Source organism: Sus scrofa, chromosome 14 (genome assembly GCF_054392235.1).
Source record: "Sus scrofa isolate SSC_HxYL_T2T_F1_AM1 chromosome 14, Sscrofa_HxYL_maternal_Yorkshire_Landrace_v2.0, whole genome shotgun sequence".
NCBI classification, from domain to species: domain Eukaryota; kingdom Metazoa; phylum Chordata; class Mammalia; order Artiodactyla; family Suidae; genus Sus; species Sus scrofa.
In genome coordinates, this window is record NC_139396.1 from 131,540,349 (window position 1) to 131,555,079 (window position 14,731).

Consider the following 14,731-nt stretch of genomic DNA (forward strand, 5'->3'; position numbering starts at 1 on the left):
AGCTAAGGGCAGGCCACGTGGGTGTCACAGACCACCGGGCTGTGGCGTCTGTGGTTCCCTGGCAGGTTAAACCCGGGTCATGGTGACCCAGGGCTCACTCCCATGGTTCGAGGTATAGAACTGAGCAATAGAGTTTTGCTTTTCCTTCAGTTGGCAATATTTTCCTTTCTCAGTGAGCATGAGGTCAGCATGGCCTGACGGGGAAACTGAGTGAAGGATGATCCGTCCGAGCTGGTGTCCTCGTCAGCGTCAGCGGGGCGTGACACTGCATTCTGGCCCTTCCACTGGCTTCCTGAGGCTCCTCATGAAGCAAGGCCCTGTACATCTCACAGGCCCCTGAGACAGATGAATGAGATTTGTCAGGGACTGGCAGCCAAATGCGCTGATGCTTCACTAGGGGGCACTGTGGGACCTCAGAGAGGCAAAGGCCTGCAGGAGCTGCGGGCCAAGAGGGAGGCAGCTGCCCTCACTCCCAGCCACTGCCTGGCACTCCAGCCCAGATGAGGCAGTCTGCCCTCCCCTGAGCAAGCAGGGCCTGTTCCCAGGACAGCCTGGGGATGCAGGCCTATCTTGGGTCCCCACATTTGGCCTTTAGGTCCCCTCGCTGACAGGGGCTGGACAGGTTTGCAGGCATCCAGCAGGTGGCACTACCATCCAGGCTAAGGGCAGTCAATGGTCCTTTGTGCAGCCCAGCTGCCCTGGCTGAGGCCCAGCTGGGCCTAAGTACCCAGGACAGAGGCTGGGCAGGCTCCTTTCTGCAGCCCCCGCTCTCAGGGCACTGGGCCCTCCAGCTCCAGGAGGCCAGGGGTTGGCAGGGCAGGGGGCAACTGTCCCTGCTTCCCCCTGCTGTCTGGGGCTGCCTGGGGTGAAGGTGACAGGTGGGGGAGTCAGGTGGAGAATTGGGCCGGTGAGCTCATGGCAAAGGCGCCCAGCGGGGCGGGGGTGGGTGCCCTGGCATATAAAGCCCCCGGGGCCCAGAGCCTGTAGAAGCGAGTCAGACGGCACGATGGCGAGCTCCGAGGCGGTGCAGAGGGCCACGGCGCTGATCGAGGAGCGGCTGGCGCAGGAGGAGGAAAATGAGGTAGGGCAGAGGTGTGGGGGCTCAAAGGGGTTCTGAGGAGACCCAGCTCTGCTGTCAAAGGAAGGAAAAGCCTGGCTGCCATACCTGTGGCAGGAAAGAAGACAGGTGTCCCCAAGGGCCCTGCTGGCTTTCTTCCAGCCCCAGGTGCTCCTGGGAAGGGGTTGCTGGCAAGGGGAGACAGAGTCTGAGACCCTGTCCTGCCAACCCCAGCCTTAAGGATGGGCTGAGCTGCACAACAGGGTAGCCAGGATGCTGCCTGGGAGTGTGGGACCCTGAGATCCCCCAGCTGCTGGGGGGAGGCTGGGACAGGAGAAACTCCAGTGTTTTGCTCCCTTAAGAAGGATAAAGACTGGGAGCCGAGCGAGGAGGGATGCTGGCAAGGAGAGCATGGGTTTCTAGGACCACCAGCCGCTCAAGCATGGGGCTCTGGGCCAAAACCTTTTCTCTAGAATAAAGAAGCAGGGGAGGAGGGTGTGGGCTGGTCCTACTCCTTTTTTTTTTTTTTTTTCTTTTCTTTTCTTTTTAGGGCCGATCTTGCGGCATAGGGAGGTTCCCAGGCCAGGGAACCTCCCTATGCTGCTAGCCTACACCACAGCCACAGCAACGCAGGATCTAAGGCACATCTGCAACCTACACCACAGCTCATGGCAATGCCGGATCCTTAACCCACTAAGCCGAGGCCAGGGATCGAACCCACAGCCTCATGGTTCCTAGTCAGATCTGTTTCCACTGCACCACGACAGGACCTCCTGGTCCTACTCTTCATTTGATGGAAATGAATACTCGACCTAGAGTCTCCTCTGCCAAGGGCCCGGTGTGGGGAGGAATGAGATGCTCTATACGGTCAGCTCCTGCCTCCTCTTTACCAGCCCCACATTCATTTTAGCCGACATGTGTCAGGTTCATGGCCAACTAAGGAAGAAGGCAGAGTGGCGAAAGGGTGAGATAGAGGTAACTCAGAGATGAAGGAGCACAAAGGCTGGTGGGGGGGAGGTCATGCCAACCGTGGGCCCTCGAAGGACTTCTCTGTGGACAGGACAGCATTTGAGCTGGGCCTTCAAGGGTGGACATCAAGAAAGGGGAGAGTCTTCCAGACTAAGGAAACAACACGTGCTAAAGTTGGGGGGAGTGGGAATGTTGACTGTTCGGAGAAAGCCTGGCAGTGGGGGGCTAAGGCTGAGAAGGAAGGCAGGGCACAAACCAGAGGGAGAAGGCCCCATGAGAGATACTTGTTCTGTGGGCAGTAGGGAGTCACTGCATGTTGTTGAGTGAGGAACAGTGGCGCCCTCTGACCTGGGGCAGCTCTGACAGCCCTGAGAAAGACTTGGAGGGGAAAGACTGGCACGAACAGGAATGAGAGGGAGGAGATAAATCAGCTTAGAGGTAGACTCCATTCAAAAAAGGAACAGCAGGGGTTCTCTTGTCACTGCAACAGCTCGGGTTCCTGCTGTGGCACCGGTATCATCCCTGGCCCTGGAATTTCCATATGCCTGGGGGGGGGGGGCAAAAAATAAAATAGGAAGAGTGATTGAATGGGGCCGAGTGAGGGGGAAGGTTCAGGGAAGGGAGGGCTGGTTTGCTGGGGAAAGAGCTTGGACTGAGCCTGCTGAGTCCTGGCCCGGGCTTCCCCGGATCCCCAGGAATGCCATTTCTCACTCCCCCAAGGGCATATGCACCAGTGCCCGGCAGGTGAGTCATGCTGCTGGGCTATTTCTGGAGTGCTGCCCCTGGACATGAGTCCTTCAGCAAGGGGACATGGAGCAGTCCTCATTCATCCAGCAAATACAGCGGCAGGGCTGTCGGGACCCTGAGAGCCCACGGAGCCAGCCTCGCCGGCGGTGCCTCTTACATGCCAGGCGCTGTGCTACGTATTGCACAGGCATCCTCTCATTTCCTCTGTGCATCTGGCTACGAAGTAAGGTAGAAATTGTGTTGTGTTTCACCAAAAACCACCCAATTCAACAAACATTTAATGAGCACCTATTGTTTGCCAGTCCACAAAGACCAATTTGAAGCTAGGGGCTATGGAGTGTGAGTAAGGGTCCCCAGTTGTTCCTACCAAGCCCCAGCCCAGCAGCATTCTCAAGGAGAGCCTCTGTCCAGCCTGCATCACCTTCTTGGGGTTGGCAGGGAGGGGAGGAGGGCCTCAGAGAGCAGCCCAGGGGCTGGAGCTCTGCTGTGGGGACATTACTGTGTTAGGTCATCACTGAGGACTTGGAGGTGGGCAGAGCTGTTGAGCCCGCCTGCCACCATTCATGAATTCATTGATTCATTTTTCTCTCCAAACATCTGCTGAGCATCTCCTCTGTGACAGCCCCTGTCACAGGTGCTGGGGACACCAAAATGATGAAGACCAAGCCCATTCTCTGGATGCTCCAGGAGCCCAGCCAGGGTCCCACCTGCAGTACCAGCTGAAGCCCTAGGTCACCCCTTGTCCCCAGGGAAAGATGCAGTGTTTCAGGCCAGCACTGGGGAGACCTCAAACCATGGAAGCCCAGCATGGAAGAGACACAGTGGACAAGAGAACATGTGAAATAAAGACCTGAGAAATCAGCCCTCAAACAACCCTTGAAGAGTCTAACACTGGAGCTCGGTGGGGAATGCGAAAGACAGTTGAGAGGTCTCAGGAAGGCCATTTCTCCCAGCTGCCACCTCCAACCTGGGTGAATGTTCCCCAGGGGACTTCAGTGATAGGGCGCCAGCACTTGACAAAGAGCCTGTTCCTTTAGAAGAGAGGAGGCAGCTGCGAGAAAGGAGTCCAGGCGTCAGAGTTACAAGTGGGGAGGAGACTTGGATGGAGTTGCCCCCGTATTATTACTACAAGAATAAGGTTAAGGGGGTTCCCATTGTGGTGCAGCAAAAACAAATCTGACTAGTATCTGTGAGGACGCAGGTTCCATCCCTGGCCTTGCTCAGTGGGTTAAGGATTTGGTGTTGCCGTGAGCTGTGCTGTAGGTTGCAGACGTGGCTTGGATCCCACGTTGCTGTGGCTGTGGTGTAGGCTGGCAGCTCTGATTTGACCCATAGCCTGGGACACCTTTCCATATACCATGAGTGCGGCCCCAAAAAAGCAAAAAAGAGTAAGGTTAATATTTAGAGTTCACTTGAAGCTGAGAGCTGGGGAGTCACGGGTCCCATCCCTCAGCTTCTCTGAGAGCAAGTTTCTATGCTCTAGGATTTCACCGTATCAGTAAAATCTGAGGGAATGAAGTTGGTAACTGACAGAGCTGCCAGATTTTTGAACTGTCAAGTCCATTTAAAAAAAAAAAAAAAAGAAGAAGAGGAGTTCCCGTTGTAGCTCAGTGGTTAATGAATTAGATTAGGAACCAGGAGGTTTCGGGTTTGACCCCTGGCCTTGCTCAGTGGGTTAAGGATCTGGCGTTGCCATGAGCTGTGGTGTAGGTTGCAGACGTGGTTCGGATCCCACGTTGCTATGGCTGTGGTGTAGGCCAGCAGCTGCAACTCCGATTAGGCCCCTGGCCTGGGAACCTCCATATGCCATGGGAGTGACCCTAGAAAAGGCAAAAAAAAAAAAAACTAAAAAAAAAAAAAAAGAAAAGAAAAAGTATCATCTATTATCACAATGATTTCATCAAATAAATTTTAAATGGCAAAAAACCAAACAACAAAAACCTCAGCGCTCGAAAAAAGTGAATACATTTAATTTCATGACAACTCCATCTGGCAAGTTGATCCTGTTTTGCTGGGGACCCAGGGCAGTCAGCAGGCAGGTAGTGGAACTGAGGTTGGGATAGATGCTGAGGTGGGGAGCCCGGCTCTGATCTGGGGCCCTTCTTGGGCCAGTTAGGAGTGGGACAGATGAAGGGCTATGAGGTCACAAAAGAGGAGGTCCTTGGGGGATGTGCTTGAATCTGGGGGGTGGGGGGAGGCTATCGGCCGTCTCAGGTGCTGTGGGCAGGTCCCCGAGCATGTCCTCTCCTTGGCTCTCCAGAAACTCCGAGGAGCCACCCGTCAGAAGTTGCCCATGGAGATGCTGAAGTTGGAGGATGAGAAGCACCACAGGCCTCAGAGTCCAGACTTGCAAAAGGTTAAGGTAAGTCTAGGAGATCCCTATGCCTGCGCTCAGGGCACAGGTCAGGCAGTGATGGCCTTGCTCCTCCTGGTGTGGTCCACAAACCAGCAGCTCAGCACCCCTGGGGGATGCTGGTGATGCAGCATCTCCCCTCCGCCACCGGACCCCAAGACCTGTCAAGGAAAGCAGGATATGCCATCCCCAAATATACTACTTTGGTATATTTATTATTTTATTTTAATTAATTAATTTATATGTCCTTTTAGGGCCGCATCCATGGCATATGGAGATTCCCAGGCTAGAGGTCCAATCGGAGCTGTAGCCACCAGCCTATGCTGGGGCACAGCAACCCTGGATCCAAGCCGAGTCTGTGAGCTACACCACAGCTCATGGCAATGCTGGATCCTTAACTCAATAAGAGAGGCCGGGGTAGAACCCGCATCTTCATGGATGCTAGTTGGACTCGTTAATCACTGAGCCATGATGGGAACTCCCATATTTATTATTTTAAACTAAAGTTACTTAAGAAAAAGCCAATGCAAGAAGGACACTAATGATCCTTTGTTCCCCTGAAAGCAGGAAATAAATCTCCCATGTTAAGTTACCCTCCCTAAGTGAGAATAGTAGAAAGCTTCCTTATCACCAGATATAGGCAGTTCAGGGCTGAGAAGTCTGTATAAACAAACTTTGTTATTTCTTCACTAATTAGCTACTCTAAACCCAAACTCCTTTGTCTTTTCAATTCTTTTGTGTGTGTGTGTCTTTTTGCCATTTTCTTGGGCTGCTCCTGCGGCATATGGAGGTTCCCAGGCTAGGGGTCTAATCAGAACTGTAGCTACCGGCCTACACCAGAGCCACAGCAACGTGGGATCCGAGCCGCATCTGCAACCTACACCACAGCTCACGGCAACGCCCCGGATCCTTAACCCACTGAGCAAGGTCAGGGATCGAACCCACAACCTCATGTTCCTAGTCGGATTCGTTAACCACTGAGCCACGACGGGAACTCTCTGTCTTTTCAATTCTTCACAAAAATTTTTTTTTCTTTTTCTTTCTTTTTTTTTTTTTAAGGGGTGCTCATGTGGCATATGGAAGTTGCTAGGCTAGGAGCTGAATTGGAGCTGCAGCACAGCCACAGCAACTCGGGATCTGAGCCATGTCTGTGACCTACACCACAGCTCACGGCAATGCCAGATCCGTAACCCACTGAGCGAGGCCAGGGATCGAACCCACACCCTCATGGATATGAATCGGGTTCATTTCCACTGAGCCACAATGGGAACTCCAATTCTGCACAAATTTATTGTTTCCTTATCTACAAGGTATGAAAGCTACCTGCTTTGGTCACTTCTTCGAGTCTCATATTTTTATGGATTCCCATACATATGAAATTAAATTTGTTGTCCTCCTGTTAATCTACCTTCTGTCAACTTAATTAGTAGACCAGCCAAAGAACCTAGAAGGGGAGAGGAGGAAAGTTTTCCTCCCATATCTCCTGAGTCAGAATCTGCACTGAGTACAGGATGCCAGGGAACTTACTTTGGGAAGCTCCAGTGATGAAGCAGCCATACAACAAGGCAGGATGCAGGTGTTAACTGGCTGGGGGAGGCTGCATGTGCTAATAGGAGAGATCTTCATGCTGCCAAGAGAAGAGCAGTTTCCAGACTATGCAGAGGATGACCCCATAGAATGCACGTCTGAAAGGGCATCAACTGGGCTATGATAGACATTACCTCTGGGAGTTCCCTGATGGCTCAGTGGGTTAAAGATCCCGTGGTCCAAATGGTGTAGGTGTGGCCAAAAAAAAGTTACCTCTGAGTGAGAAGGGCTTCCTCTTCAGTGCTTTTATACTTCTGTATTAGTTTCATTTTTAACATTTATGTATGTATTTATTTATCTACTCAAATTATTAGGTAGCATGCAGAAGTTCCCAGGCCAGGGATTCAACTCAAGCCACACCAGAGAAAATGCTAAATCCTTAACGGCTAGGCCACTTGGGAATTCCTCATTTTTATTTATTTTTTTAAATTTTTTTGTCTCTTTGGGGCCACACCCACGGCATATGGAGGTTCCCAGGCTAGGGGTCAAATCAGAGCTGTAGTTGCTGGCCTACACCACAGCCACAGCAACGCCAAATCTTAACCCACTGAGGGAGGCCAGGGATCTAACCTGTGTCCTCAGGGATAGTAGTCAGATTCGTTTCCATTAAGCCACGACAGGAACTCCCCATTTAAAAATTTTTAATATTAATCATGTATCACTCATGACCACACACACATACCTGGAATTGCATGAAGAGCTGAGGATTCGGACCCTGTCTGGAGGCCTGGGCTAAGAATTGCCCCTGAGATTTCCTCATCATCGCCCCACCCTCTGTGGAGCCTGGAAGCCAGGTAGCCCCCAGGCAGCCCCCTCAAGCCTCCCTTGCCACCTGATCTGTGACGTTGGTGTCTCAGTTTCCACCGCGCCACCTAGTCCCAAACGGTGGGCTAGACCTGGATTCTGTCTCTCCGAGAGGATCTCCCAGCGCCCCACCTCCAGCGTAGCTCGGAGGTCCCCAAGCCGGACACCTGGGGCCCCAGCGTGGGGGTTGACGGACTCTTCCCACGCAGGGCCAGGAGCGTGTGCGTAAGACGTCCCTGGACCTGCGGAGGGAGATCATCGACGTGGGCGGGATCCAGAACCTCATCCAGCTGCGGAAAAAACGCAAGCAGAAGAAGCGGGAGGCCTTAGCCGCCTCCCAGGAGCCGCCTCCTGAGCCGGAGGAGATCGTAAGGGTGCTGGGAAAGACCACCGTGCAGGCAGGGGGCGCCGGGGGCGGGGGCAGGGGTGGGATGGCTCGGATCGTGGCGAGGCGGCCCCCCCCCCCCCCGACTTCATTCACGCCCTGCAGACCGGCCCTGTGGACGAGGAGACATTCCTGAAAGCGGCGGTGGAGGGGAAAATGAAGGTCATTGAGAAGTTCCTGGCCGATGGGGGTTCCCCAGACACCTGCGACCAGGTGAGATTCCCACTGGGCCCTGCGCCTGTGCCTAACCCCCTTTCAGAGCTGCCACCGCCACCCCGCCCACTTGTGGATCTGCTTGAGAGCAGGCATGGGTGTCCTTGGGAGGGGGCGTCCCTCGGTAGATGTGAGGCGCCCCTCCTCCACACAGGAATTTTTCTAAATTCTTAGACCCTTTCCAGCTTGAACCCCTCCAGAGTATTAAATGTCACCTGGGAGTTCCTGTCGTGGCTCAGTGGTTAACGAATCCTACTAGGAACCATGTGGTTGCAGGTTCCATCCCTGGCCTCACTCAGTGGGTTAAGGATCCTGCGTTGCCGTGAGCTGTGGTGTAGGTCGCAGACGCGACTCTGATCCCGTGTTGCTGTGGCTCTGGCGAAGCCGGCTACAGCTCCGATTTGATCCTTAGCCTGGGTGCGACCCTAAGAAGACAGAAAGACACACACACACACAAAATGTCACCTGGATTTTTAGGGAAGAAAGAGGAATGGAATCCAATACAAAGCGTCTAAGACCAGGGGATCTGGGCTTCAATCCCACCTCTACTGCTCTCTAATTATGTGACCTACGGCTTGGGGGGTCACTTTTCCATCCCTCAGTTTCCTCCTTTGTAAGACTGTCCACTTCTCTGAGTATGTTATGGAGATCAAAGAGAATGTTAATTCCTCAATAAGTATTTATGATAAAACCATAGGAGTTCCCTGGTGGCTCAGGTGGTTAAGGATTTGGTATTGTCACTGCTGTGGCCCAGGTTTAATCCTTGGCCCGGGAGCTTAAAGAGAGATAGAGGAAAAAAAAAACCTATAAAGCCCGTGCTAAGCTATGATTTTTTGTGTGTCACATTGCATATCATTATACTTACTTTGAAAAATTATTTTTATTTTATCATGGCTAAAAAATATATAACATGAAATATGCCCTTTAAACCATTTTAAGTGTACAATTCAGTAGCATTAATTACATTTTCAATGTGGTGCTACCATCCCCACGATTTTCAAAATGTTTCCATCACCCATCATTCTTCTTTTTGTTTTCCCTAAAACTGCCTCTTTCACACCTTGTAGGATGCTCTCTTGAGATCATATCCTGGAATTGAGCAAATTAATGGTCACCCCCTTCAGCCTGCATTATTGTAGGCTTAGGCTACATGTCCTTTCCTTCCACTCTTCAGAATTGAGATTCTTGGTCTGTCTAAGCACCTCCTATCTCTGAGCAAAGTGCTAGGTGCCAGGAGCACAAAACCAAAAAGACCAGGGTGACAGTAGCTGGAGGACTGATGCATAACCAGATCATGAGCGTATGGCAAGGTATGCCCTCTGGCCCAAGTGTCTCCAGAAGTCAAAGCAGAAAGCTGACTGCATGGAGAAGGGAGGAAGTTCATTCCCCCCTTGAATCAGCAATCAGGGTGCACCTACCTATCCTTGCCCTGGGCAAGGCACTCAGGGGAAATAGTCAAGACTCCGCCTGCCCCTGAACACTCTCGCAGAGTGGAGGGTTTGTCTGAGCCCCCGAGACAGCTTTGCCTTAGAGGTGTCAAGAAGATGGTGACACTTGAGCTGCATCTTGACAGAGTGGCAGGAATTCATCAAGCCCCTGTGGGGAGTACAGGCAAATTGGGCACTGCCTGTGCAAAGACCTGGCTTGATTGATGTGCTTGGGGGACCGTGAGAAGGCAGAGTCCCCAGCTCGTGGGAGGCCCTCAAGGGTGCTCTGGATAGAGAGTGAAGGAGCTCACAGATAATACAGGTCAGAATCGAGCTGGGATAAGGCCTCGTCTCAGCTTGGGTGGGTAATGGGCTCAGGGCTGGGGCCAGAGGTTAAGCCCTGACAGTCTCTCTGGGGACAGTTCCGCCGGACAGCCCTGCACCGGGCTTCCCTGGAGGGCCACATGGAGATCCTGGAGAAGCTTCTGGAGAGTGGGGCCACTGTGGACTTCCAGGATCGGGTGAGCAAGGGGGCAGGTATTGGGTGGGAGGCGGGAGGCAGGTCCAGCACCAATAAATGCCCTATTCCCGCAGACCTCCAACCTGGGACAGAAACAGGTGGCTTAGGGGGGTTGGGGTCAGGCCCCACCTATAGTGGGTTCTGTGACCTTGGGCCGGGCCCCATCTCCTGCCCGAACCTCCTCTGTAGATCTGGCTTGGACTAGTTGGGCTCCAAGCATTCTTCTGCTCCACTCCATCTGTTGCCCAGTCAGTGGAGTGGCCCTGTCCCTTTCCTGGATGTCTCCCTGCCCTCTTGGCCGGAGTCCTTTCCCCCAGGGCTCTTTCTTCCCTGAAGCTCTGCAATTAGGCCCCACCCTTCCCTTCTAGCTGGACTGCACAGCCATGCATTGGGCCTGCCGTGGGGGCCACTTGGAGGTGGTGAAACTCCTGCAAAGCCGAGGAGCAGACACCAGTGTGAGAGATAAGGTGAGGCAGTAATGCTCACAGATGTTGGAGTCGCAGGGGGTGGGAGAAGCAGAGGGCAGAAAAGCCAGGAAGGCAGGAGGCAGTGAGTTAGTGTGGTTGGCGGAGTGGCTACAGAGCCCAGGGATGGGTCGCTGCCATCAACTTCAGGCTCTTAGATGCCACCATCTGAGAACGGGATTGGGAAGGGCGGAGGAGAGGGAAGGAGAAGAGATATCTTATTCTGGTGGCTTTGGGATCACCCAAAAGATGCAGGATTTGTTCATGCATCCAATCCTTCATCATCCTTCTCTCTGTCTATCCATCCATTCATTTATTCATCTGTTCATTTATTTATTCATCCACCATTTTTCATTCCTTTGTATGTGACCTTGAACAAGTGACAGCCTCTGAGCCTCTGTTGCTCATCTATAAAATGTTTTTTTGGTGGGGGGCATGCCCATGGCATCTGGGAGTTCCTGGGGCAGGGATGGAACCCGAGCCACAGCAGTGACCCAAGCTGCTGCAGTGACAATGCCAGATCCTTAATCCGCTATGCCACAAAGGAAGTCCCTATAAAATGTCTTGCCCGGAGTTCCCTCACGGGTTTAGGATCTGGCATTGTCACTGCTGTGGGCTCTGGTTACAGCGCTGGTGTGGGTTCCATTTCTGGCCTGGGAACTTCCACATGCTGTGGGCACGGCCAAAATTGAAATGGAATGGAATGGACTAAAAATCTTGCAGAGTTCTTTTATAGATGAGATAGGAAAATGCATGTAAGTTAGTTTTTGTTATTGACACTATCTTAAAAACATTTTACTACAGTTGATTTACAGTGTTCTGTCAATTTCTGCTGTACAGCAAAGTGACACTGTTATACACACACATATATATACATTCTTTTTCTCACATTATCCTCCATCATGTTCCATCAGACTAGATGTAGTTTCCTGTGCTCTACAGCAGGATCTCATTGCTTATCCACTCCAAATGCAATAGTTTGCATCTACTCACCCCAAACTCCCAGTCCATCCCACTCCCTAAATTAATTAATTATTCAACATAAGGCTAATGTTTTGTAAGCCTTTGCCATGCCCATCACATAGTCATCTCTCAGTAAATGACATCTATCATAATTATTTTTTTATTTTATTTTATTTTTGTCTTTTTGCCATTTCTAGGGCCGCTCCCATGGCATCTGGAGGTTCCCAGGCTAGGGGTCTAATCAAAGCTGTAGCTGCCAGCCTATGCCAGAGCCACAGCAACGTGGGATCCAAGCCACATCTGCGACCTACACCACAGCTCACGGCAACATTGGATCCTTAACCCACTGAGCAAGGCCAGGGATTGAACCGGCAACCTCATGGTTCCTAATCTGATTCGTTAACCACTGAGCCACGAGGGCAACTCCCTATCATAATTATTTTAAAAGGGCAGAAGAGGGAGCAGTGGCTCATATCTGGGTGGGAGGGAAATCATAGAAGACTTCCCAGAGGAGGTGGCATGTAATGCCTCAGCGTTAGATCATTGGATAGAGTTTCCTGCCCCTTGGGCTCAGGCTGTGGCCCTAGGACTTGGGGGAAGGATTAGGCTGGAGTGAAGACATTCCCATCCCAGAGGACCACAGGCCAACATGTCCTGCTTCCTTCCTACCCAGCTGCTGAGCACCCCACTGCACGTGGCGGTCCGGACGGGGCACGTGGAGATTGTGGAACATTTTCTGTCCCTGGGCCTGGACATCAATGCCAAAGACAGAGTGAGTGTCTGGGTTCCCTCACTCCCAGCCCCACCATAGGGGTGTAGGCAGCCTGAGGGCTCCCACATGCCCATGTGGGCCATGCTGAGTGTCACACTGGTTCTAGGAAGGGGACAGCGCCCTGCACGACGCCGTGAGACTCAACCGCTACAAAATCATCAAACTGCTGCTCCTACACGGGGCTGACATGATGACCAAGAACCTGGTAAGTTCATTCCTTCCCTGATTCAGTTAACAGTGTGCACCGCTCTCCTACGCCCCAGCCTGGCACTCAGAGGACATACAGACTTGGCGTGGAGGGCTCTCTCCGTGGAGGGCTTCTCTGGCCCCCAGGGGGGTTAGGGGGTCCACCCAGCTTCTGGAGCAATTCTCTCAAATGCTCCAGAAAATCTAAGCGCAGAAAAAAGGCCAGAAGGGGCAGTAAGAGGACTTCCCAAAGGTCCCCAAATAGACCGTAGGGGGATCTAATGGCCAGGCTCAAATTTGTGGGGGGACGGAGCTGGAAGGAAGCTAAGCACTTGGTCAGCAGATGGTTCCCAGCCCTGAGTGTTGACTCCTGTGGTCCTTGGGGGTCCCCTAGGATCCTATGTACCCCCGTCCAAGCTTTTGGGGCCCCAAGTAATCACAAAAGGGAGGAGAATTGGGTAAGGAGGAACCCTGACTCAAAAGAGGCTGAGGGAGCAATCTAAGGGTAGGGGATTAAGACATACAAACTGTTATGTATAAAATAAGCTATAAGGATATATTGTACAACACAGGGAATATAACCAATATTTTATAATAACTGTTAAGTGGAGCGTAACCTTTAAAATTTTCGAGTCTCTGTATTGTATACCTGTAACAGATAAAATTCTACATCAATTATACCTCGATTTAAAAAAAAAAAGAACTGAAGTTCCTGTTGTAGTTCAGTGGAAATGAATCTGACTAGCATCCATGAGGACATAGGTTCAATCCCTGGCCTCGATCAGTGGGTTGAGGATCTGGCATTGCTGTGAGTTGTGGGCCATAACAAAGCTGCTGAGGTGCTGTGGCTGTGGTGGAGGCTGGCAGCTACAGCTCCAATTCCACGCCTAGCTTGGGAACCTTCATATGCTGTGGGTGTGGCCCTAAAAAGACAAAAAAAAAAATTAAAAATAAAAAATAAATTTAAAAAAACATTAAAAAAAAAAGAAGTAGCTATATGAAAGGGAAAAAAAGAAAGGCTGAGGGGATCATGAGAAAGTCAGGAAGATAGAAGGTGTAAACGAGGACTTCTCGGCATTATTCATATTTTTGACTGGATAATTTTTTTGTTATGGCCCACCTGTGGCATATGGAAGTTCCCAGGTCAGGGGTCGAATCAGAGCTGCAGCTGAGGCCTGAGACACAGCCATGGCAACACCGGATCTGAGCTGCATCTGCAACCTACACCATAGCTTGTGGCAACACCATATCATTAATCCACTGATCAAGGCCAGGGATCGAATCTGCATCCTCATGGATGCTAGTTGGGCTCTTAATTTGCTGTTCCACAATGGGAACTTCTGGACTGGATAATTCTTTGTTGTGGGGAACTGTCCTGTGCAATACAGGATGTCTGAGCAGCATCCCTGGCCTCTACTCAAGATGCCAGTAAGAGTTCCCATCGTGGCACAATGGGAACGAATCTGGCTAGTATCCATGAAGCCGCAGATTCGATCCCTGCCCTCGCATTGCTGTGAGCTGTGGTGTAGATTGAAGATAGAGCCCGGATCTGGTGTTACTGTGGCTGTGGCGTAGGCCGGCAGCTACAGCTCCGATTGAACCTCTAGCCTGGGAACCTCCATATGCCGCAGGTGTGGCCCTAATAGACAAAAAAAAAAAAAAGCCAGTACTCCCCACCCCACCCCACCCTGCCCAGTTATAATACTGAGAATGTCTCCAGACATTGCCAGTTGCTCGCAGTTGGGAACCCCTGGTATGGATGAGGGCACTTCCTGATATGGACTTCTGAACAGTGACCAGATCTCCTCCTGGTTCCTGTAGGCAGGAAAGACCCCCACGGACCTGGTGCAGTTGTGGCAAGCTGACACCCGGCACGCTCTGGAGCACCCCGAGCCGGAGTCGGAGCAGAACGGGCTGGAGGGGTCTGGGAGTGGGCGGGCAACCCCTCAGCCTGTGCCAGCACAGTAAATGCCTGTTGCAGCCCAGGCTGGCACCTGACCTGTCCCCTGCATACAGCTGGAGGGTCACAAGAATGGCCCTCAGGCTGAGGACTGCTTGGCTCCTCTGTGTTCACCCCAGGAACACCCACAAGCTACCGCAATAAAAAAGTCATTTTTCTATGTGTGATGTTCATTTCTATTTGTGCCTGAAATACTTAGGAAGGAAGGAAGACTGGGAGCAAGGCTGGGCTCATGCAAGAGGGGAACTTGGAGCCCGTTGGCCTCACTGAGCCAGTCGGGCTGCTTTTCCTACTGACGCCTCTAATTGCCTCTTCCCTGCCCCC

The 14,731-nt window shown here is 52.0% G+C and overlaps 1 protein-coding gene across 2 annotated transcripts; it reads left to right on the plus strand.

The window, feature by feature from the left end:
• The first annotated feature begins 985 nt into the window (after nucleotides 1-985).
• ANKRD2 (ankyrin repeat domain 2) lies at nucleotides 986-14,567 on the plus strand. 2 transcript variants are annotated; one of them, NM_001444581.1, is given in 9 exon segments: nucleotides 986-1,081; nucleotides 5,034-5,135; nucleotides 7,727-7,885; nucleotides 8,008-8,115; nucleotides 9,965-10,063; nucleotides 10,431-10,529; nucleotides 12,163-12,261; nucleotides 12,368-12,466; nucleotides 14,269-14,565. In NM_001444581.1, coding segments are annotated over 9 exon segments (987 nt in total). In that variant the 5' UTR covers nucleotides 986-1,006; the 3' UTR covers nucleotides 14,416-14,565.
• The last annotated feature ends 164 nt before the right edge of the window (nucleotides 14,568-14,731 follow it).

What these genes read in the sequence shown, in the direction of transcription:
- ANKRD2 (XM_084992883.1), top strand. Translation starts at nt 1,007, where the DNA reads ATGGCGAGCTCCGAGGCGGTGCAGAGGGCCACGGCGCTGATCGAGGAG. An exon ending in ACATCAATGCCAAAGACAGA is followed by an intron (nt 12,262 to 12,367) that starts GTGAGTGTCTGG and finishes CACTGGTTCTAG; the next exon opens with GAAGGGGACAGCGCCCTGCA. An exon ending in ACATGATGACCAAGAACCTG is followed by an intron (nt 12,467 to 14,268) that starts GTAAGTTCATTC and finishes TGGTTCCTGTAG; the next exon opens with GCAGGAAAGACCCCCACGGA.